The sequence below is a fragment of the Camelus bactrianus genome, chromosome 13 (assembly GCF_048773025.1).
Source record: "Camelus bactrianus isolate YW-2024 breed Bactrian camel chromosome 13, ASM4877302v1, whole genome shotgun sequence".
Lineage (NCBI taxonomy): Eukaryota > Metazoa > Chordata > Mammalia > Artiodactyla > Camelidae > Camelus > Camelus bactrianus.
In genome coordinates, this window is record NC_133551.1 from 46,100,385 (window position 1) to 46,124,995 (window position 24,611).

At 42.5% G+C, this 24,611-nt stretch overlaps 2 protein-coding genes across 3 annotated transcripts; both read right to left on the minus strand.

Moving 5' to 3' along the window:
* Positions 1-2,159: 2,159 nt before the first annotated feature.
* NSUN4 (NOP2/Sun RNA methyltransferase 4) lies at positions 2,160-24,143 on the minus strand. Of its 2 annotated transcripts, none has more exons than XM_010950899.3 (6): positions 23,988-24,143; positions 19,578-19,921; positions 14,998-15,152; positions 12,047-12,207; positions 4,260-4,384; positions 2,160-3,662 (listed from the first exon to the last, which is right to left on the minus strand). In XM_010950899.3, the coding sequence occupies exons 1-6, from the start codon at positions 24,078-24,080 to the stop codon at positions 3,386-3,388; spliced, it is 1,155 nt and encodes a 384-aa protein (XP_010949201.1). In that variant the 5' UTR covers positions 24,081-24,143; the 3' UTR covers positions 2,160-3,385. The 2 variants fall into 2 exon arrangements, with proteins under 2 accessions (XP_010949201.1, XP_074232644.1); XM_074376543.1 differs by having other exon boundaries at positions 14,908-15,152.
* Positions 19,947-23,981, minus strand: LOC141579595 (sperm head and tail associated protein-like). Its single transcript, XM_074376542.1, has one exon. The coding sequence runs from the start codon at positions 23,331-23,333 to the stop codon at positions 20,865-20,867; it is 2,469 nt and encodes an 822-aa protein (XP_074232643.1). The 5' UTR covers positions 23,334-23,981; the 3' UTR covers positions 19,947-20,864.
* Positions 24,144-24,611: the final 468 nt, after the last annotated feature.

A 24,611-nucleotide genomic window follows, 5' to 3' on the forward strand; every position in this document is an offset into this window, starting at 1 on the left:
GTCTGCTTTAGAGGAATCAGAAGTTTCCTAGAGGGGTTAGAAATTTGGGCTATCAAAAACAGAGAAAAAGGGCATTTAGACAGAGAAGACAATGTATCATGACACAGAGGAATCAGGGGGCAGGTTATGCTGGGGATACACAGCGAATCTGTGAGAGAGGGGAGAGCTGGCAGATAGCAGAGATGCAAAAGAATCAACAACCAGGGGCCATGGCAGAGATTGGACTTGATCCTGCAGGCAACACAGAGAGAACAAAGGATACCAAGCAGGTAAAAGATACTGTCAGGTTTGGGTTTTTCACATGTGTCAATTACTTGTTGCTATGAAACAAGCCACCCCTCAAAACTTAGTGGCTTAATACAACCATTTTATCTGCTCATGATTCTGGGCATCAGCTGATCTTGACTGGGGTCATCATGCAGCTTGGGTCATTAGACCACTTAACTGAGGTTAGAAGGTCTAATTTGGTGTTCATCGCATGTCTCCAGCATGCTAGCCTGGGTTTCTTCACATGGCAGTAGAAAAGTTCCAAGGTGAGGGTGAAAGCTGCAAGGCCATTTGAAGTCTAAGCTTAGAACTTGCACAACATTCGTTCCACCAAATTTAACTGGTCAAAGCAAATCTGAAGGTCAGCCCAAATCAAAGGGTGAGGAAACAGACTGTGTTTCATAATGAGGGAAGTGGTAAAGCCACACTGCATTGGGACAGGACTTAAAGTTTAAAACTTCTAATACCAAGTGTTAGCAAGGATGTGAAGCAAAGTGCTCTATCTTTGGGTCAAATCACCATGATCTGTGTCAGGAATTTTGGAGCTCTTGAGAGAGCTCAAATCAGAAGCTCCCAGCAGAGCTTTTATGTTACTCTCTGGCCATGCAGTCAAGCCATGCAGATACATATAACCAGTTAGGCCAGTCGTAAACTATCAGTAAAGAAAGTCAGGGGGAGCTTCAGATTTAAGTAGCACATTAGAAATACCTATGCCCTTACCTTGGCCAAGAGTGAAAAACCCACATTCAGATAAAGACAGAGCTTTTGTAATCCAGCTGTAAATCAACGCTACCTTCCACAATATGAAATTCCAGAATAGGCAAAACTATAGTGATAGAAAGCAAATCAGTGATTACCTGGGACTAGGGATTGGGGAAAGGGATAAAGTGCAAGGGAGCACAAGGAAACTTTAGGAGATGGAATTATTTTCCATATTTTGATGGTGATGGTGGTTACACTATTATATACAATTATCAAAATTCACTAAATGGTACATTTTAAATTGATAAATTATATTGTATGTAAAAAACAAAAAGGATTTTTTTAAGGGCATCATGCTAATCTTTTGGGACTAAATGTTTCATTTAGTATTTTATTACTAAGATTCATTCACATTGTTATGTGTTACTGTACTTCATTTGTTTTGAAACCTGTATAATATTCCATTATATGAACACTCCAGCTTATTTGTCCACTCTCTTGCTCATGGCCATCTGGGTTTGCTTTTGTGGCCAGTGCTACTATGAACATTCTTGTACATGTCTCCTGGTATACAAGAATGAGTTTCTCTAGGATTTATCTCTAGTACTGAAAAACCTGGGCTGTAGGGCAGGTTAATGTTCAATTACAGGAGATAAACTGTTTTCCAAAGTAGCTCTGCTTTTCTTACCTAGGTCTGTCCCCAAATAGACTTGGAGCCCAGGGGCAGGAGACCCTCTCCTCTTGAATTATCACTGCTTAATGTTTAATTAGCACCAGGCTGGATACCCACGAGGCCAAGGGCAGAAGCCCAGGCACCTGAGGACTCCCAGCCTCAGCAACACTGAGTGCAGAGGAAACAGCAGGCAAAGACCATATACCACACATGAAGGTTAATTAGGTCCTACTCCCTGGAGGTCCCTCTTCCTAGCTTCACTTGATTTTGAGTCTACAAGATCTTCCAGGGCCCTCAGTTACAATGCAAATTCCAAGAAAGGAGAAGGCTTAACCGAATCTAAAATCCTTCTCAGCTGATACCTCTAATACGCAAAGAAGGATTAGCAGGAAAGGCATAAAGAACAAAGAGAGTGACAGAAAGAGGAAGAGGAGGGCTAAGGAAATTGGGAAGAACCCTTTTCTGCACAAGAATCAATTTTTCACAAAAACAATTTTTTAATAAAAAAAGCAGTATCTGCAAGTGACCATAAGCAATTTTTAATATCCCTGCCATTAAAGGATTGTCTCCCTTGTGCTAAAGTTACAAAAACAACACAACTAGCAGTCAGGCATTAAGTGATATCATGATGCCCCAAACACACACTGTGTAAGGTAACACCCTGTGATGATGGGAAAAAAGCTCTCAGGCATTTGGAGGTAGGCCAGAGAACTGGCACCAGAACTCAGCCATGGGACAAGAACAACAACAACAACAACAACAACAAAAAACAGGGGAAAAAAAATGAATGTACCAAAATACAACATTAAGAGATTCCTAGGCGCTCAGAAAGTAAAAGGAGGAGGGCTGCTATTCTGAAGGATGAAGAGGCTTCACTTCTCCCTCAGTCTGAAATGACACATCTCCAGCAGCTCCCTGGCTACCTGTCATACAGCAGCTTAAGGAATACTTGCTAGAGGAGTGAACAATGGAGACACACACAAAGAGTATCACAGCCCTATGGCAGAAGCAGCCTCCCCAGCCACATTTGGGCAGCAGTGCTGCTGACAGCAGGAGGGATGGCTGGAATCATTCAGCTCAGGAGAGCTTTCTAAGTAAGTAAGCAGATTATTATATGCATTGGCTTAACATTTTTAGTTACTTGTTCCTTAAATTAGATCATAGGCCATATGGAGAAACTTGGTAGGCTTGTTTAGGCCTTTCAGCTGCTCAAGACTAATCACACAGAACTCACCTCAAGTGTGAGAGGCTCTGTGACCAGGCTGAGGTCCTGGGCTTTGGGTACCTGGAAGCTAGTGCTCAGCAGCATCAGCTGGTACAAATGAAACTAACAATACTGGGACTGACATGAGGCCCCCAACTACAGCCCCAGCTCCATGGAGCTTCAACAATTTTATTGGCTAAATGCTTCTTTTCAAATTTACAGCTTAAAGAGTGTGCCTGTCCACTGGTTCTTCCATCTAAGCCCCTAATGGGGCAGGAACCTTTAGCACAGGCTCAGAGACTGGGAGTGGGGGATGGAAATCGGGTGTAACAAGTGAGTTAGAAACCTGCTGGTGTTCCACAATTGCATAGCAGGACAGTAAAACTCCTACTTCCTACTGCTGAAAACTGTCTATAGAAAGACTTGTATGAGATGGAGATAGGCCAGAGAGCATCTCTGCCACTGGTCTCAGTTTCTGGTGCCTCCGTAAGAGTACACCCTTTGTCTTCCTACACCAGGATTTCAGGAACAGGGTGATGCTATGTCATTCTACACATTTTGCAAAAGTACATAGGCCCAAAATTGGCCATGAGGTTTGGGATTACCAGCTCCCCAACCTGGCAGGATGGGAAGAAAGAAAATGTGTCCATGAAAAGCTTTCGAAAGTGAGTCAGGCCTTCCACTTGAACCTCCATGCTGTACTGACTGGCCAGGAGCTCGATGGCGCCTTGCACCACGTACTCGTTCTGTAAGTGTGAAAGTGAGCAGGTGGAATAGACAACGTGGCCGCCTGGTTTGGTGGCAAGGAGTCCAGCCCTGAAACCATAAAGAGAGGGAAGCAGTGACTAGTGAGCTTCCCAGAAGCAGAAGGGCAACAGAAGGAGCTCGAAGGATAGGGGAATCTACTGTGGGATGGGTAGCTGTGTTAGCCTCTGAAGTCCCTTCCACAATGACACCATCTGAAAAGTCATTCTCAAAACAAAGAGCAACCCAATCTTACTTCATGAGGTCTCCTCCAGAAACCTCTTGAAATGATCCCCTGAGCTCTGACTTTGCTTATGGACCAAACCCCCATGCTGGCTATGGATTGGGTCCTTACCCCAGCTCTACAGATCCTTAACCCCAGTAACTATTTTTCAAAGTTGTGCTACTCACTGACACAGGGACTAGCAGGGAGGTAAAAGTGTATCTGTGCAGCCCACCCTGCTATGTATGTCTTACCACATAGGTTTTTATGTTCCAGAGAAGGACCATCCCATGATGTTCATCTCCTCCAGGCAGATCCCCAGCCAGAAGACCCTTCTATGGGTGATGGGCTTAGCAAAAAGCTTCCAGTCCCCCAGCCCCTCAGGTGACCAGACTCCTGGAGCACTCTGGCCCAAAGTCCTGAGTTTTTGTAAATCTGTTACTTACGCAAGAAGCTGCACCTGCAACATAGGCAACATCTGCCGCTCCTTCTTCCTCGAACGCTGAAAGATGTTGTTCTCCTCCTCATGAAGGGAGTGGCGGTCTGTGGTACAGGGCACATCCACCAGCACCTGCCCAGGAGTGTTAAAGGGTAAAGTACTAGAGCTCCTTACTGGCTCCTCTTCCTGAGGCCAGGGCTGTTTTAGGCCCCTGACCTGGAAGGTTTTGTAAAGTGCTCCCTCTGCCCATCCTTCCATTGCAGGGTACCTGACAAAGCCTCTCACCTTAACCTGGAAGACAACTGTGAAATAATGAGTGGGAAAATAGTATATCTAGGTATACTTGTGGCTGGTCAAAAAACCAAAACCAACACACAAATGGCTATAATTAAGTAATTGATATCAACCTAGAAAGAAGTCTTCACTGCTTCAGGGCTCTGTCCTTGACTCTGCCCCTAGCTATTTGAATGAAAACATCCAATTTACAGGGGATATAATGCCCAAAAGTTAGTTAATGTACTGAGTAACAGGATCAGGATTAAAAATTGTCTTATGTTGAAACAATATCATATCCAAAATAGAAATGTTTTAAAGTGAGAAATGTAAAATCATTCATTTACTTACTAAGAGCCTACTCTATGATAGGCACTAAAGATCAAAAAAAAAAATTATGTTTCAAAAAAGTAAAACCATCTATCGAAAAGATCTGTGAATTTTCAGTTAAGCAGAAACTCTGAGTAAATTAGTAATGACCCAGTGTTCAATATTCTGATGTATTCCTAGTCTGCATGAATTGATACAATGCATACAGAATAAAAGAAATAATGATTACCTGGTATTCCGGTCAGGTCATATCTCAAGAAATGTGCTGGGACTGGCTTTCATGGGAAAAAAAGATATTAACTAAATAGGAATGCCCAGAGAAACGCCACTGGGATGTTTAGAAACAACATTATAGAAAAAATTAATACCTTCTGTTTCCAGCAATGTAGTAGATACCCTGAAAACCCTTGTGATACAAAATACCTAAAAGAGCTGGATGAAATATATTTTAAAAATACTATTAAAGGCATTGCTCATAGAGTTAGAGAAATCCTCAGAAACCAAAGAAAAAGCAAGAGCACAAATCCAGGGAGGCAAGCCAGAGCTGAAGCTGATGGTTTCTATCTTTCACCAATCCAATCCCTAGCAACGCAAAGCCTTAGAGGACAGAAAACAGGGCACTTGAGACACAGAATTGGAATGGAAATCCATAGCCAAATCAAATCCCCAAAGGGCTACATGGGTGATCTAAGAGTGAACTAGAAAAAAGAAATATCAGCCACAATAGAAGACAAACAAAAGAATTTGTCTGTTTGGGATTTAACTCTGGGCCAAAAAAAGAAGAAAAGTCTCCCTGAGAATTTGTAAACACTCAAGTAGGAGGTTCAAGCTCATGATGCCTACATAATCCAGAAAATCCCATGTAGAGTATTTAATGGTCCTGGGTTGACTGATCCCCAAACACCTGGCAAAAGCAAATGCCAGTTTCTTTCTGGAGGAATGAAAATCAACCATTAAACTAGGGCTCTTACAATTACCTAGGCAATGATCATAAGCTGACAATAAACAATATCAAGTTTTACACCTCTAGTAAAGGCAGAATGGCTTATAAACCAATCCCGCTGCTGGAATGACTAGAAATGCTTGACAAAATATTTAAAATATCTATCTGAAATTACTAGAGATCTACTAAGGAACCAAGAATTTGAGGGGCTAAGATCCTAGAGAGGAAAAAGTACAGGTAGGTAAACCAGAAGTATTCAGCTCTACTGTGACAGATAAGAGGCTGAGAAGTTAAACAGAACTTTCAGCAGTCTTATAGAGCTGTAGGGATAAAAACTGGAGTTCAGAGTCCACACCAAGGAGTAGAGGGTCCTAGTAAACAAACACCTCGTGCTTTGAGCCACACCCCTAAAATTTAATACCCTAGGTATAGAAGTAAATTGGAAATAGAGCAGCCGTCACAAACTCCAGCTTTGAATCAGCCTAATTTCTGACTGAATTAAGACGATCTGTTCTGGTGTTACCCGTGGGAAATCAAATCCTTTCTAGAGGAGGATATCCAGAGCCTCAGGTTATCCCAACAATTTTCCACACAAAACATCTGGCATTCAAACAAAAATTACCAACACCAGAAGACAAAACCAAATGACCAAAAACAAAAGAAAAAACAGATAGTAGAAGATAATATTGAAATTATCATAGTAAATAATGATTAATATGTTCAGGAAATTAGATGAAAAGACATAAAATTTTATAATTTCTGATTTCTATAGACTAGAATTTTTTTTTAAAAATCAGATGGCAGTTCTAAAACTGGAAAATACAATAGCTGAAATTAAGAACTCAATAGGTGCAGTAGGAATGTAAATTAGAGCAGCCACTATGGAAAACAGTATAGAGGTCCTCAAAAAATTAAAAACAGAACTATCATATCATCCAGCAATTCTACTTCTACGTATTTATCTGAAGAAAACAAAAACTCTATCTTGAAAACGTATCTGCACCCCCATGATCACTGCAGCATTATTTACAATAGCCAAGACATGAAAACAACCTAAGTGTCCATCAACAGATGAATGGATAAACAAAATGTGGCATATATGTACAATTGAGTATTACTGAGCCGTAAGAAAGAAGGAAATTCTGCCAGTTGAGACAATATGGATGGATCTTGAGGACATTATGCTAAGTGAAATAAGTCAAAGAAAAACAAATACTGTACGATCTCACTTATATGTTAAAGAAAAGAACTAGTAGATACAGAGAACAGTGTAGTGGTTACCTGAGGCAGCATATGTAGGGTGGGTGGAATGGGTGAAGGTGGTTAAATGGTACAAACTTCCAGTTTTAAGAGAAATAAGTTCTGGAGATGCAATGTATAGCATGATGACTACAGTTAACAATACTGTACTGTATATTTGAAAACTGCAAAGAGAATAGATCTTAAAAGTTCTCATGATAAGGAAACAATTCGTTAACTACATGTGGTAATAGATGTTACTTAACTAAACTTATTGTGATAATCATCTCACAATATATACATATATTGAATCATTACGTTGTATACCTAAAACTAATACAATATTACATATCAATTAAATTCCACTTTTTAAAAAGACCTCAAAAGATGTATTTAACAGCGTATTAGACAAAGCTAAGAAAGGACTGGTGAATCAGGTCAAAATAAGATATCCAGATTGAATCATGATGGAAAAAAATGAGAGAAATACAAAAAAAGAATATAAAATATATATGGGACATGGTTTAAAAAAGCCTAATATACATGTAATTAAAGTCTCAAAATTATGAGAATAAATGAGGCAGAAAAAATACATGAAGAGATAATGACTGAGAATTTTCTAAAACTGATGAGAAAATCAAGCCACAGATTCAGGAAGCACTATAAACCCCAGGCAGGAGATAAACACACTACCTTTAAAAGGGTTTTAATAAGACTTATAGCTGACTTCTCAACAGAAACAATGAATAGCAAAAGAAAATAAATAAGATCTTCAAAATGCTGAAAGAAAACAATCACCAATATAGAATTCTATGTCCAGTGAAATTATCTTTCAAATTTGTTTTTTAGAGTCATTGTAATCCCTGGCCAAACCCTGAAGATTTTGTTGTGCAAATTGACAAAATTTATGAAAATCCAAAGGACCAAGAAGAGTCAAGAGAAATTTGAAGATAAAGTTAGAGGATTTAAAAAAAAAAAGAAAATTCAGTTTCAATATTGAATAAATAAAGCCTACAAATATTCAGAGACAGAAAAAAAAAGTTAGAGGATTTAGCATACCTGATATAAAAGACTTATTATAAAGCTACAGCAATTAAGACAGTATAGTTTCTTGAAAAGAAAGACAAACTGGCCAACAGATCAGAATGAAGACCAGAAATAGACCCACACATATATGGATACTTGATTTATGACAAAGTTGACATGGCAGTGCTGTGAAAAATGAATAATCTTTTCAATAATTTATACTGGGTCAATTAAATGTCATTTTTGGTATCCCTACTTTGTTCACTATACATAAAAATCAGTTCCAAATGGATTATAATTTCCTATTTAAATTAAGAACGTTTGCTTTACTATTAAGAGGGTGAAAAGAAAAGTTAGAGTAGAAAAAGATATTTACAATACATATATATTCATTAAAGAACTTATACCCAGAACACATAAGAGAACACTTACACATTAAAAAGAGACAGACAATGTAATAGAAAAAAATAGGCAAAAGATACGAATTCTCACTTCAAAGAGAAGAGCCAATTAATGTGGGAAAAGGTGTCCAAACTTCCTTAGTCATCACTGAAATGAAAATTAACATCACAATGCAAATACCATTATACACCCACCAAAATGGCTAAAATGTGGGAAAAAGTAGTATATGTTGATAAGCTTGTGGAATGCCTGGAATTCCCGTACACTGTAGGTAGGAATTTAGACTGGTACAACCACTTGGAAAACTTTCACATTATTGACTAAAACTGAACATAAACATACGCTATAACCCAGAAATTCAACAGAAATGTGTAGATAACTGCACCAAAAAACATTCACAAGAATGTTCACAGCAGTGTTGTTTGTAGTTGGGAAACAACCCAATTGTCTAGTACTAACAGAATGTACAATCAATTGTTATGGATGCACCATGGAATATAATATAGCAACAACAATGAACAAACCACTGCCACAGCAACATGGGTGAATCTCACAAACATAATGTTCACAGAAAAAAGTAAGACAAGAGTATATACTTTATGATTACATATATATAAAGTACATCCTTCATTTTGGGAGTCAAAATAGTGATTACTTCTAGGAGGATAGAAAGGGGCATTAAAGAGTTTCTGGAATGCTTGTAATAACGTATTTTCTGAAAGGGTAGTAATAAGTGTATTTCGCTGTAAGAGCACTTTTTAAGCAGTACCTTAATGATCACTTCTGTGTTATACTCCAATAGAAAAATTATTAGAAAATTATGAAAGGTGATAAAAAATAACCACAAAACAGAAAAGGAAACAAGTCTTCTTGAGCAAGAGTTAGCAGAAACAACCAGTAGAATTAAATCCCCCAGTTTTGATATTGAAACTATCTAATGTAGAATTAAAATATAAACCTTCCTAAATAACAACAAAAAAAGAGATTAGTGAAAGAAACAGTAAATAAAATAAATACAATAAATAATTTGACAGAGCTGAGACCAAATGTATCAGTGGCATCAACTGTTTTAAAAGAATAAAATTTACAGATTGGTTCACAAAGCAAAACCCAACTCTATGCAGTATATAAGAGACATGCCTGGAAGGAAGTGATTCAACAAGGCTAAATATAAAGGGATGGGCAAAGGTATAACTGCAACACATATAAAAAGGAAGCTGTGAGTTGGGAGGGGAGTAGGTGTCTTGCCATGAAAACACAGCGTTCTGATGTCCTGTCCTCACTCCAGCTGATGGCCAGGTACACTAGCGGGAAGGATGGAGTTACCAAGAGGGTGTGAAACCCTGAGATAGTAGTCTTCTTTGCATGTGAAGTACTTAATGCTTGCCTAACCCATATTATATGGTATACAACTACTTGTTCAGCCAATAAACAAAGACATCTTCAGGACATGAAAGCTACTGTTTTCAAACATTTGAAACGCTTTCCTGTGAAACGGGAGGCAGCTCATTCTATTGTTCCAGAAGGCATTGCTAGATCATTGGAAATAATAAAAATAGTAAGGATTGTGATGACGACAACATTAAATGCATTCTATATGTCAGGAACTGTATTAAATGTATTCTTATTTAATCTTCACCTATGGGATGGGCACTACTATTATCCTCATTTTACAGATGAAGAAGCTGAAGCTTAAACTGAAAGGTTAACTTGCCCAAACTTCTTTGGCTGATAAGTGATGGAGCCAGGACTCCAATCTAAGTAGTCTGACTCAACCATATATCAAACAATCTACAGACTTTAATTCAATAGAGGAAGAACTTTCTAACAGCAGAGGGGTTCAACCACTAAACCTCAGTGAGCTCCCGTCAATGAAAAGTGTACAAGCACAGGCTGAATAATGATGATGGCTACTACCTGCCCTGCATATGCTCACTGAATCATCATGATCTTACAAAGCAGTATTTCCTATTTTAAAAATGAAAATGCTGAAGTTCAGCGAGATAAGCAGCTTTCCCAAAGTCAGTAAGTGGCAGCCCTGTGATGCAGAAACAAGTTAGGCTGACAGCAGAGGTCATGCTCTCTCCACTCTGTTCTGCTGCCTCCATGCTGAAAAAGCTCAATAGGGGATTCCTACACAGGTAGGAAGCAGGTCACTTAAGCCTATCCAAGACTCCACAAGCCTTGGTCTCTCTTTCAATTTCTAAGAGTGGCTGAGGCACAATGTTAGGAATTGGACAGATTAATGTGTCAGATGACAACACAGAGACAAAACTATATTTTTTTATATTTTTAGAAGTATGTTAGTTTTTTTTTTTTTAATGGATGTACTGGGGATTGAATCCAGGACCTCATGCATGCTAAGCACACACTTACCACTGAACTATACCCTCCCCTAGAAGTATGTTTTAAATAAATGTTTTTAGAATGTGCCAACTAAAAGAAAATACAAATAACTTAAAAATATGAAATGACTTTCAACATTGTTCTAACAAGAAAATATAAATTAGATGCTATCAGTTTGACAAAAACCAAAAAGTCTGACAACACCAATGATGGCAGGATATGAGGAAACAGTACTGTTTTCATTACCAGTAGAAGTGAAACTGACTTAACCCCACAAAGAGTGATTTAGTAACCTCTGTCAAAATCTTAAGTGCATATAGACTGTCATCCAAAAAAAATAAAATAAAATAAATAAAATAAAAAATAATAAAATAAAAACTGTTATCTAGCAGTTATATTTCAAAAACAAAAAAGATTGAACTTCAGGGCATATTATTAAATGAAAATATACAAAGTTCAGAAATAGTAAGTATAATATACTACCATTCCTAGTTTTTAAATATACATTTATTTATATTTGTATCTACACCGAGAATATATTTTAAGAGGATATAGAAGAAAATATAAATAACAGTCATGTGGCGGGAAAGGATACAGCTCAGCGGTAGAATGCGTGCTTAGCATGCACAAGTCTTGGGTTCAATCTTCAGTCCTTCAGTAAAATAAGTAAATAAACCTAGTTTACCCCCCTCCAAAAAAATAAATACACTTTAAAAGTTTAATTAAAGACAATGGAAAAAATAGAAAATAAAAATTATTTTTTAAAATATAGCCATCTGTAGGAAGATGAAGTAGATGGCTGTGAGACAGGAGTAAGAGGGAAGCATACTTCTCACTGGATGCCCTTTTGTGCCTGTTGAATTTTGCACCAGGTACTGTATTATTACTTAAAACTAAATAAAATGAGCTTATTCATACTTATTTTAATGAGTATTTCTGAGCAACCAAGTGAGTTGAGAAATAAAATAAGCCTAATGACTTTTTTCCCACCCAGTCAGGTTCAAACTCTTTTTGCTGCCAACTGTCTCTAGTGAGGATAGTAGCCAGTCACCGAAGCTGAACTGACAATTCTGCAGATGGCTGTTTTCCAAATCACCCATGGAGAGCTGGCCAGGTCCAGAAACAGTCCTACATCCTCAAATATATAGGGCTAGATCCTACCCCGTCAAGGCTTAGAGCCAGGATGGGGACTCCAGATTTGGCTAGCTGGATGTCCCAGGTCAGGAATCACTCACCCGGTCATAGGTATCCCCCTCCAGTTCTCCCCACTTCCTGCCATCCCATGATGTGACTCGAACTCGATTCTTATCCCTGATATCTTGAGGCACATAGCTGTGAAGGACCTTCTGTAGTCTGCCTGTTCGTGAAGTGGAGAGATCATTGGCAGCGAGATGGCCTGTGGGAGTATAAAATTTAGGATTTGTTTTTTCTACTTATGTAAAAAAAAAAATGCCATTGGAATCTTGATAGGGACTGCACTGAATCTATAGATGGTTTGGGTTAGTATGAACATTTCAGAGGCCATGGCCCAAGAAAACATCCCACCAGCAATGGTGCTGATGGAGAGTCAGACCAATTCTCAGGCATACCCAGTCAATGCAGACCCCAGGGCATGGCAGGTGGAGGAGAAACATTTATTATATCCTAACAGTACTAGACACTCTAGAGTTGGGGCTGCAAAGGCAAACACCTACACATGCCAGGAAGGTTATGTAAATACGTAAAGCAGACCAGGTTAGAAAATTTATTTGTAAAGGAATATGCTCTCTCCCACTTTTCTTGAAACACGTGTCTCTCTTAATCTTTAGTAGATACTATACACTTCACCCAAAATTTATTCCCCTCTTATTCCTTAGTAATAAAACTCCAATTTTATTTGGGGGAGGGGAGAATAATGTTCCTCCAAAGACTACATTTCCCAGCCTCCTTTTACAACTAAGTAAGACTACATGACTAAGTTTTGGTCAATGAATTGTAGGCAGAATTATTGTGTAGGGCTTCTGAAAAGATGTTTAAAATACAGTCAGGAGACGTGCCCCTTTTGTCCAGTCTGTTCTTAGGCCATGAAGCAATCCTGAGGATGGAAGCCAGCAATAAAATAGGTTGCAAAAAGAAAGAAAGATCCCAAGTCCCTGATGGTTTTGGAGCCTCCATACCAGCCCCAGACGGCCTATATCCCAGCTTTCTTATGTAAGAGAGACATAAATGTTTCTTCTTTAAGCCAGTTAGTTGAGTTTTCTATTGTATATGACCAAAGCTAATCCTAAATGATTCACATCTCTTTCATTTTTCCTTTTGTGATAGACAGGAGTTCAAGAAATATCTCATTTTGCTCTTCACTCAAAGAAAAAATATTATTGCAAGCTTGATGACAAATGGCAATTAATACCTGGCCTCAGAGTCAAGGAGTAAAAGGGAGAGGTGGGGACTGTGGTGAAGAACCAGAGAGTGCAGACCTTATCTAATGGGAGTGGTCACTAATGTAAACCTCCTTAGTCTTCCAACAAAGAAATATGGTCCCAAACTTTGAGGGCACTCAGAGAAGTAAAAATTCGATTCACTACTCAAGAGGAATTTGCAGCAGGATATCAACTGAAAAGAGAAAAGCTGGGTTCCAATTCTGGCTCTATCTCCAATTCATGTAAAAGATTCAAGTTATTTAATCTCTTCAGGGCTCAATTTCCCCCTCCATAAAATATGAGGATTGAACTAGGTAATTTCCCTTCTTGCATTGAAACTCCAGTCTCCCTGGAATCAGAGTCACTTTAGTGAGGAGCTGGGATGAGAGTGAAGTGCTGGTAATTCAGCATATCTTAGAAAAGCAGTTCTCAATTACTTCTCCTTGGCTCTTCCCCTTCTTCTGAGTTCAAGTTCATCCTCGTCCAAGTAACCCTACCTTATTCATCCTTCTTCAGATGGATTCCCTTGGCACTTAAGGTAGATCAGCACAACCTAGCACACAGGCTGGGCTCCTTTGCACTGGACCCATTAAGCCATGTAACATTTCTTCTCCTTTCCTTCTGGACTTCCAGAAGGCAGAGATCAAATGTGGCTCCTCTTGGGGGGAGGGTATAGCTCAAGTGGTAGAGTGCATGTCTAGCATGCATAAATCCTGGGTTCAATCCCCAGTACCTCCTTTAAAAATAAACAAATAAACCTAACTACCTCTTCCCCCAACAAAAAAAGAGGAGGAGGAGGAGGAGAAGAAATTGGCAACTCAAGTATATTAAAAAAAAAAAAAAAATGTAGCACCTCTCTGAATCAACCATAGGATCTACCTTGAGGCTGGAAGCTAACTCAAACTATGCAAGTTGGTTGATGAAAAATCACAGCCCCCTTGTGGATATTTCTCAGGTCCCCACGGAAAAAATACTGCCTATATTAGGGCATGATGTCAGCCAATGGATGGCTGAACACTTAAAATATACAAGACCTGGGCTGGGCTACACTACTGAAATGAGTAAGAATCGGGCCTGTCCTCAAGGAATTCATAATCTTGAGAAGGAAGAAGATGCATATGCAATAAAAGCTCTGATGCAAGGCAAATGTGCTAACAGTTGCAAGGGTGATTGATGCCCATGGTGCAGAAGCACAGGAGACAGAGGCATCACTTTTCAACTAGCCAGTAGAGGTCATGAAGGGAGACTTCCAGGAGGTGGCACACTTGAGCTGAGGCTTGAAAGCTAAAAGGTTGTAGACACACCAGCTGAGATAGGATTGGGGTATTCTAAAGAGAATTCCTAACATGAGCAAAGGTAGAAGCTTATTTAGGCAATAGAGAGTAGCAGGATGTGGCTGAAGCACATAAAGCCTGGGGAAGAATGACATCAAAGTTATAAAGGGCAGCTGCAGCCAGAACTTACTGCTTTAGCTGGCAGGCTAAGGAAATGGAACTTAATCTTAAGAGACAAAGTAAACAGATGCACAGAGGTGAAAGTGTCATGTGGTAGATTAATCAGGGCCCTGCTTTAAATCTGCCTCAGAGACCTTGCTCTGCTCAGCAATCTTCCTTGGCCAACTGACAGAAAAAGAGAGGAAATAATTCCAAGAGAAAAAATACACCAGTTTAGCAAGCAAGCATTATCCCACCTCTCACCTGGACCAGGGAGCTCATCATATTCAGTGTGCCCCTGACAGGATGAGGTAGGGAGCCTCCCCTGCCTGAGACACCAGCCCTCTGACTTACGGCAACAGCTAGTCTGAAGTAACGCTAGTGTCTTTCCCCCAGGGGCTGCACACAGGTCAAGCACGGTGTCACCGGGCTGCAGGCCAAGGGCCAGCACAGGCAGCAAGGAGGCAGCATCCATCAGGTAGTAGTCCATGACACCCAGGCTGCCCAGTCTAGAAGAGAGGAGAACACCTTATAGTCAAATTCCAAGTCAGGAGACCCACTGGAAGTCAAGGTCACCAAGTCCATGACGTAGGGTCCTTTGAGCTCTACTCAGCAAAATCTCATTGCTCAGGCCCACACTCAGTTAAGTACGTACTCACTCATTCATCTTCATAGCAGCCAGAGCAGCCTTTTAAAACACAGATCAACTCACCCTACTTCCAGCCACACTAGCCATCTTGCTATTCCTTAATTAAGCCATGCATGTTTCTGTCTCAGGCCTTTGTAGTTGCTGTACTTTCTGCCTGCAACACTCTTCCACCAAATATCCCTCATTTGCTTCATCACTTCTTTCAGGTCTCTCCTCAAAAGTTACCTCATCAAAGACACCCTGGCATTCCCTGACTACTCTAAAAATAGCAACCCCCTACTCCCATCATCTTCTATCTCTCTGTCGTGCATTATTTTTCTTTAAAGTATTTTTATTATTCACTTTACATGTATAGATGTGTATGTGTGTGTGTGTTTTCCCCCTTCTCTCTCTTGCCTTATTAGAATGAGGGTAGGGACTTTGTCTTGCTTTGTTCACTGTAACATCCCCAACACCTGAAACCGTGAATGGCATATGGCAGGAACTCAGTTTTATTGGATTACATATTGAGATATAAAATGCTTTGGAGCTAAGAGAAGAGTGCCATCAATTGTGCCGGTCAGTGTTAGAGTTACCCAAGTAAGGTCTGATGAAGGAATGGGGCTTCAACTGGTTTAAAAAAGGGGAGGGAGGACATTCTAAGCAGAAGAAAAAATAACAAGCAAAGGCACAGAAGCATACACACTCATAGCTTCTTTCAGAAACAGTGAGAAATCTGGTGTGTTAGTAATACAAGGTACATGAGATTGAGGTTGGAAAGCAGACAGAGGCCAACATTACAAAAGGTCTTAAGCCCTATGCTAAGGAGTCTGAACCTGTAGGCAGTTACCAAAAAGTTTTTAAAGAAAATGACATGACCAGCAAAACAGAGTTTCAGAAAGCTAGGTGGGCTAGAAAAAACAAATCAGAAATAAAGACACCAGTGAGAAGGCTGTCACTAGAGTCCACGTGAGAGCTAATGAGGCATGAAAAGAGGCAGCAACCTTATATGTAGAGAGGGAGGGACAACACACAGCAACCTAATGGTCACAGAAGGACTCCTCACTCCCAGCCCAAAGGTCATAAAGGCAACTGTGGTACAGCCATTCCACCTGAGACACAGCTCAGCATGGACAGCCCTTGAGGACAGATTCAAGGAGACAGAAACCTGGTCCTTGCTGCTTTGACAGGAAGGCTCTGGGAGAAAGATGTGACAAGATTTAAGACACAGCACCACTGAGGGTCAGTTACAAGAGCCATAATCCCCAGACGTGAGGTTGTGACACCTCTGATATTCACAAATGGGCTCAGGCTGTGATAGGACATTTTTAAAGTCAAATCACACTTGAGTTGTCTGTGAAACTGCGTTCCAGGAGAATGAGGAGAAATCTGAGAAAAGCACAGAATTGCTATCGACCAGTACTGGCTCACAATACCCATTCTCATCAAGTGCCTTTCTTTTGGAAGCACCACTCCTTAACCTTTTTTTTTTTGTTCAGAGATAGTTTTGAGAATCTGCTGAAAGCTACAGTCCCTCTTTAAAAACAAACAAACAAAAAAACAACCACAACAATTTTTTAATTTCAGAAGGTTCCTGGACTCCCTGAATACATCCTTGAACTCCTGAGAAGTTAAGATCCCCTGATTTATAGGGAGCCCATCAAGACAAGAAGGAAATAAATCCCAGCACAGAGGACAGCGTCCCCCACTACTCTCAGGGTGTCCTCAGGCAACTTAGGAAACCATATAGTTCTTACTCCATGGATCTGCCTAAAGCCAGTGCCTCCAAATTGGTCTCCAATCCTGCCCCAATCTATGCCCTCCCCACAGTGACTAAAATGATCTTCCTGAAGCGTAACTTTGATGAGAATAACATCAATAGTAAGAGATACTATTTATGAGTACTATATTGCAGGTATTATACTAGGTGTTCAGTAGGCATCATTTCATTGTATCCTCACTACAACCCTTTGAGGCATGAGAACCCTGATTCTAGAGCCAGACTGCCTGGATCTCAAACCTAGCCCAGTTGCTCAACAGTTGTGAGAACTTCAGCAAACTACTCAAACTTCTCTGTGCATCACAGTTACCTCATCTGTAATAAGAGTACCTGCCAGATAGCATTATTGTGAAGATTAAAGGAATCAACAGAAGTCAAGTGCTTAGAACAGTAGCTGGCACATAGTGTGCTACAATCAGCTATTACTACCATTTTTTTCCAGATTATTTTGCCAATAAAAAACCAAAGCTCAGTTATCCAATGCCACATGTCTAACAAGTGATGAAGACAGGATCCAAATCTAGGTTTTCTTTTTTTTTTTAAATATATATATATATATTTTAATTTATTTTATTTTAGGGGGTGGGGTTTGTTTATATACGTATTTATTTTAGAGGTGGTACTGGGGATTGAACCCAGGACCTCATGCATGCTAAGCATGGACTCTACTACTTGAGCTATACCCTCCCCACCCCCTAATCTAGGTTTTTCTTGACTCCAGAACCCATGCTTATAACCATTGTGCATTATTGCCTTTCCACTGCTCAGAAACCCTCTTCAGTGGTTTTCTAGAATAGATATTGACAATTTATAGCAATATGTACTAAAAGGCATATGGTCTGAAAGCTACCCAGCCCTGATAATTCCAGCCATTTATAATAAACTCTGGGCCACCAGGAGAATCCCTTTCTCCCAACCTGCAAGCTCCCAGCACTCAAGATTTCAACACATGGCCCCTCATGTACTCTTCAAGTCTCATCTCTTACTTTTCTTAAGCATACAGACTTCCCTGAAACCAGTAGCTAGAACTATTGCAAAAGCCTCCTAATTTACATCTCCATTTCTAGCCTTGCCCCTCTCCAATCTATTTTCCACACAGCAGCCAGAATAGTATTTTATTTTATTTTATTTTGTTGTTGCTTGCTTGCTTGCTTGCTTGCTTGCTTGCTTGCTTGCTTGCTTGATTGATTTGACATATAGTCGGTTTACAATGTTGTGTTATCTTCTGGTCTAATAGTGATTCAGTTTTCATATTCTTTTTCATTATCAGCTATTAAAAGGTACTGAATATAGTTCCCTGTGCTATATAGTACAATCTTATTGTTTATCCAGAACGGTATTTTTAAAATTTAAATCTAACACAACATTGTAAATCAACCATACTTCAATAAAAATAAATAAATAAAAATTCAAATCTGGTCAGGTCATCCCCCAGCTTAAAATCTTTCATGGCTCCCTACTTCTTTTAGAGAAAAAGTCCACAATTCCATATGGCCTGTAAGACCTTCATAATCTGGCTCCAGACTCCTTCTGTAGCCTCACATTTAGCCTCTCACCCCACCCCCACTCATACGCCATCAGCTTTAATTCCTACTAAGTTTTAAGTCTTAGCTTAAATTTTACTTCCTCAGAAAGGACTTCATTAGCTCTCTTAACTGTAAGACTTCATAGCATCTTATACTTCGCCTCTGTAGCACTTATCACAATCAGGAATAGTTTAACAATTATCCCCCTCACTAGACCGAAAGCTCCATGAGGGCTTGTGTATCTGTAACGCAGGTACTTAAGAATGCCTGGCATCTGGTAGACAGTAAGTATTTGTTGAATGAATGAATCAATCCTTCAAAGATCAATTCCCATGTCCTACAAGTAACACCGAGATCGCCTTCTGTCAATTTCTAAAGCACAATTTAGCATCTGATCAGTCTGTTTTCATTCAACTTCATACATCTAAGCACTGGATAAGAAGTCTGGAAGGTCTCCTTTCTTTTCCCTTGATCTGGCACTAACTTGTGTCCCAAACAAGCCCCATTTCCTAAGTAAGTCTCCCTTCTTCAGCACCATGAAGTTACCTGTCTTATTCACTCTGATGGGTGGTAATGGGGTAAAATGAGAAAGTAGTTGTAAATAACACAGATTTTAACTGGAGAGGGTGCAATTAGTGCTCAAGTAAGAGGTCGGGTTTTATCTTACTTAGGCAGTAGAGGAGAGCAGGTTCAAAGTGCAGATTTTGGGGTCAGACTGCCTGGGTCTAACTATTAGCTGCACCACTTACTATCTAAGGAACCTAAAGCAAGTAAGTATCTTAACTTTTCCACACCTCAGTTTCCTCAAATGTAAAAGAAAAACATATTACCCACCTCAGAGGGCTGTTGATAGAACAAAAACAGATAATGCCCAGCATGTATAACCACTCAGTAAATATTAATAATATTATCATCCTTATTAAACGGGACAGGTGCTAGGTTTTTTCCTGTCTTCTTCCAGCAGACTGAGGACAGCCCCAGCCATGGCTCCAGATCCTACCTGGCAGGAGGGAAACAGCTGACATCTCCTCTGGCAAAAGTGAAGCACTGAAGGTTTGGACTGCAGGCCCAGGAGGCAGGGGATGGAGCTGCAGTTTGGCCATTCTCGGGCTCTGGTTCCCCATGGGAGATAGCTTCTTTCACAAAGTCCCTGGCACTCAGCTGCTCCAGCTCAGCACTCACATGATCCCGGGCAGCAAAGTTATTGACCAGTGCACCATACTTCTGCTCTGAGAGGAGACTGACCCGGATAGATGGCCAAAGATCCCCAAACTGCACACTGTATGTCATGTCAAAATTCTGCAGAGCCAGTCGAGTGGCAGGAAATTTGGGCTCTGTGGTGGCCTAAAAGAGAAAGAACAGGCCTATTGGTCTTCCAGTCTTGCATCTATCCCCATACTTTCTGACCCTACCAGTACCTCAGAGCCCTGGATCCAGCTAGTGCCCACTCGTGCTTTTGCATTCTGCCTCTGCCTAACTATAAGACTTCATAGCATCTTATACTTTTCCTCCGTAGCACTTACCACAATCATAAATAGTTTTTAACAGTTTTATCTCGCTCACTAGACTGAAAGCTCCATGCGGACTTGTGTTCCCATAACCAGAGAAGTATGTGAGAGAAAAGTAGTGGGAAACTGGCCTTTCCACCTCAGCGTGTGAAAGTAAGCTACAGCGCTCACAATAGCATGTGGGGGTCACCAATAAAGAGTGCACTCCCTGAGGCCTTGGAGAGGACTCTTGCGGAGGGTCTACAGAAGGCTGGAAGAAACTGTGGAGCTTAGAAACAGGAGACTCTTTCTTTCTGAACAGTCCTTCCATTTTGTAAGGCATTTTCTTGTCACCTAGCTTAGGTGAGCACCACAACAGATTGCTCAGTAGGATACAAAAAATATCAACCATCTACACTTGATGGAGAGATGAGGGTAACTTACCTAAGGTCATGTAGTGACTGACAGCACAATGCTCAGAATCACAGGGCTGCGGGTCATTTTGGGAAAGTTCCCAGATCCCAGGAAGGTGGGATGAGGAGAGCTCACAGAAACCTTGAGGTGTAAACCAAAGTGGGGACTTCTAGGATGACTGCTATGGGGGTAGCAGATAAGGATATGAGTCAGGCTTAAAGAGAACAGAAGTAGATTAAAAGAAATAGAAAGACCTCAGCTGAGGCGTCAACAAGTTGGTCCTGGCTGCCACAGCTGGAAAGCTTGCTATGGCTGGCAGCCCAGTTACTGTCATGAATTTTGCTCTGGCCTGGATTTTTGGTTTGGACAGAACTCTTGTTCTGCCTTCATTTCTTGTTATGGCGTGGACTCTTGCTCTGACTGCGACGTTTGCTATGGTGGGGACTCTTGCTCTGGCTCCGACTTCTGCCATGGCGTGGACTCTTGCTCCGGCTTCTGCTATGGTGGGGACTCTTACTGTGGTCCCGCTTTTTGTTGTGGCGGGGACTCTTGCTTGGGCTCCGACTTTTGTTACGGAGGGCACTCTTGATTGGACCCTGACTTGTGCTGTGCTGGGTATTTTCACTCTGGCCCTGATTTTCACTAAGTTGAGGACTCTCACTCTGATCCTGATTCATGTTTTGATGGAGACTACTGCTCCCGCTCCAAGTTCTGCTAAGATGGAAATTCTTGCTTTGACTCCAGCTTGTGCAAGGGCCATGGGAACTCTCACTCTGGCTCCAACTTCTGCTTTGCTGGGTGTTCTTGCTCTGGCTGTCACTACTCTGGCATTCACTAATCATAACAGTTGAACTATAGCTGGCATTAGTGCTACAGCTGGAACTCTTGGATGAAGACAAAGGACAGCTGTAGGGGATCTGCTGGGACTCCTTGCGGGAGTCTCGAGAAGCCACAGAGTAGATGTGGAGGCCACAAGGCGTATTATCAAGGTGGCCCCGGGCTCGGGGGGCAATGGGTAAATTTTGGGGGTCAAAGGGTGTTCTCAAAGGGATAAAAGAATAGATGTGGGTAGAACAAGGAGGCGCGACAGGCTGGCGATGAGGTTGGGGTGGGCCCCTGGGAGTGCTATAAGTGCCGCAGGGGAGCCCCAGGGGCTGGTTACGACTCTGAAGGGGACCTGTGGACTGACTGAGGGAACCAGAGAGTAAGCAGGGATCAGGAGTGGGGGGAACCACAGAATATATATGGGTACTGCAGGGGGGTCCTATGGTGGGTCCTCGGGGGCTGGTCTGAGCATAACTATTGGGCAAGACAGGATCACAAGGAAGGCGGAGGGGAAGGGAAGTGGGGATGACAGTTTTTAAGGTTCTAGGGGCCACAACAGGTAGGGTAGTCTCTTGGGGAAGTTCTTTGGGGCAGGAATTTGAGCAAGTTGTGATGGATGTCACCATACAAGAAGGACCAGAGAGACCAGAAGGGTGGGAGGGAGGTGGAGGAGAGGTGCTGGACTTAGGAAACCTGGGCTGGTCAGGAGTGTGCTGGGTGACCAGGGAGTGACATCTGTGGGGAGCACATGGCTGTTTTGACTCTGAAGATTTAGGGGACTTTGCTTGGGGGCAAACTGGGGTAGGGAGAGGGGGTTCCTTATAGCTTCTGCAGGGGTGTGACTGGGGTGGAGATATAAACTGGTTGCCTGGAGGTGAAGGGAAGAAGGCAGAACAAGGACAGTGGGAGGACAAGGAGTGAGGTGGTTCCTGGGGACCGAGGGGATCAGAAATCGAGGTGCCTGGAGTTATGCAGACATAAGAGCTCCCACCAGTCTCCCAGGAGAAAACAGACTCAAAGCAAGGCTTCCTGGGAACCTGGGACTGGGGTAAGGAAGGAGAGCCAGTACTCCCAGGGGGTAGGTGAAAGGAACAATAAGGGTTCCCAGGGGCAGGAATGTGGGCCTCTGGGGGAAGATGGGAATAGTGGTAAGAGCCTTCCTGAGGTGACCTGGGACAGGCAGATGTGCCTGCCTGAGAAGAAAGTGAGGGGCCAAAACTATTTTTCCCAAGAGGTGGGTCAAGTGGTGGTTTAGGATCATAAGAGTCTGGACGCTTAAGGTGGCTAGGGTAAAACCTGCCAGTGGGTGGGGAAGATGCTGGGGAAAGAGGAGGGTCATTATAACTTCTCCCTGAGGACCAGGAAGAGAGCAGAGTGGAGGTCATGGGTCCAGTTTCCAAAACCCTATGAGAAAGGGGTGGGGAAATTATAGGTCTAGTTTCCATGGGCTGGTGACCAAGGGGAGGTGAAATTATGAAGCCAGTTCCCAGGGGTCTATGAGTAAGAGGAGGTGAAATCATGGGACAAGTTCCCTGGGCCCCAGGAGTGATGGTAGGTGAAATCATGGGGCCAGCTTCCAAAGGCACGTAAGTGAGGGGAGGGGAGGTCACCGGGCTGGTTACCAGGGCTGAAGGGTATCCACCACAGTAACAGAGTGTGTGCTGGTCAATGAAAGGGCCTCGGGGACAGGGACGTGGTGTTCTCGGGGGACTGATCCAGCTGCAGTAAGGGCCCCGCACACGGGCACAGGGAGGTGACCCTACAAGCTGAAACCTGTCAACACAAGGGCTAGCAGGGGACAGACCCGAGGGGATAGGCTCTGGGCAACAAGGCCTTCCTACGTGTGGAGAACAGGGTTCAAAAGAACATCTTCCTGGGCGCAGGGGAGGCTGTGGGAGTGGGGAGGGGGGCGGTGGGGGCGGGGACAGAATCGGACGGGGTAGAGAAGGGGGCTGGTCGATTGTGCTAGAAATTCCAGGGCTACAGGTGAGGCCAAAGAAAGGGTCTCTGGATAAGTGAGGAGAGCCCATGGGGTGTGAGGAGTCGTTGCACCTTTTGCCTGCGTTTGGGGAAAGGCCGGGATGGTGGTCGTTGTAACCTTTCCTGGGCGCCAGAGGCAGCTCGAGGGTGAGGAAGGGGCTGAATCCTTTCCGGGAGGGCAGCGGAGACCCAGGAAGGAAGGGGAAGTCGCTATGACATTTTCCTAGTGGGTGAGGGCGGCCGGGTTGGAAGTCGTAGTAGGAAAGGAGAAGAGGTCTTGGAGGGGATGGGGAGAGGAGGGGGAAGGAAAAGGGAGGGTGGGGGTGAGGGAGGAAGGGAAATGGAAGGGTTAGTGGGGGCCCAGGGGAAGGTAACCACGAGCCGGGGAACAAGAGGCGGTGACAGAACTGAAAGAATTAGGGCGGAGGTGATGACGTAACTTAGAGGGGCGGAGTCAGGAGTCTGCAGACTCATCAAGAGGGAAAGCCGAAGACTTGTGATGAAATAAAAGGGCTGACCAAGGCGATGACGTAACAGATGTGAGAAAGACGCGACTGGTCACGCTCCCTGAGGGGCGGAGGAAAGGCGGCCAGAGGCGTTCCAGAGGCGCGGGAGTAGCAACCTAACTAGGGGTGAGGGAAGTGGCGGGGCTGGAGAAGTTTCCTGAGGGGCGGCAGCAAGAGGTTGCTGTCACTGGACCTTACCCATTTCTTCTTATGTCGATGTCTCCGCGGGACCGTCGCGAAGTCCGCACGCTTCAGCATGTCCCGAACACCCCTCACTACCAGCGCAGCCATGTCTGCGTGCGCCGCAGGGTAATTCCGACCGGAACCGCTGCGTGCGACGCGCAGGTTCCGGACGTGGTGCGCCCCACTCTGGACGAAAAGGGGAACGAATTATCGCCTACTCTCTCCTGTGGCTCCGCCCACCGATACGTCTCAGGTGCAAACCCCGCCCAGCTAGGGCTCTTGAGGGTATGGGAAAAGAGCAACTCGTCACATTGAATGGTGGCTATGGCTGGACGCCTGTAACATTGAGAGGGACTGTAATAGCCCCTAACCCAGTTGAGTCAGGTAGGATTGGAAGCTGACAGTTGAGTACTGAAAGTGTTAGGTAGGTAAAAAGGGGCGGGAAGAGCCTTCTAGGCAGAAGTTGTACAGAGAAAGATTTTGAAGTAGAGAAAAACGAGGCTAGATTTCTAGGCAGAGGCAGATATATATAGTGAAGCTGATGAAGCTTAAATTTCAGGATCTGTCGTTTGCAGTGCCCCTTTTCAGGGCTTGGTACCTAATTTCTGTGTTATTTTTCTCTTAAAGAGGGTCTCCCGA

What these genes read in the sequence shown, in the direction of transcription:
- LOC141579595 (XM_074376542.1), bottom strand. Translation starts at nt 23,333, where the DNA reads ATGGGCTCTCCTCACTTATCCAGAGACCCTTTCTTTGGCCTCACCTGT.
- NSUN4 (XM_074376543.1), bottom strand. Translation starts at nt 24,080, where the DNA reads ATGGCTGCGCTGGTAGTGAGGGGTGTTCGGGACATGCTGAAGCGTGCG. An exon ending in AGCTGTTTCCCTCCTGCCAG is followed by an intron (nt 15,153 to 19,577) that starts GTAGGATCTGGA and finishes CCTCTCTTCTAG; the next exon opens with ACTGGGCAGCCTGGGTGTCA. An exon ending in TGATGAGCTCCCTGGTCCAG is followed by an intron (nt 12,208 to 14,907) that starts GTGAGAGGTGGG and finishes ATACTCCCACAG; the next exon opens with GCCATCTCGCTGCCAATGAT.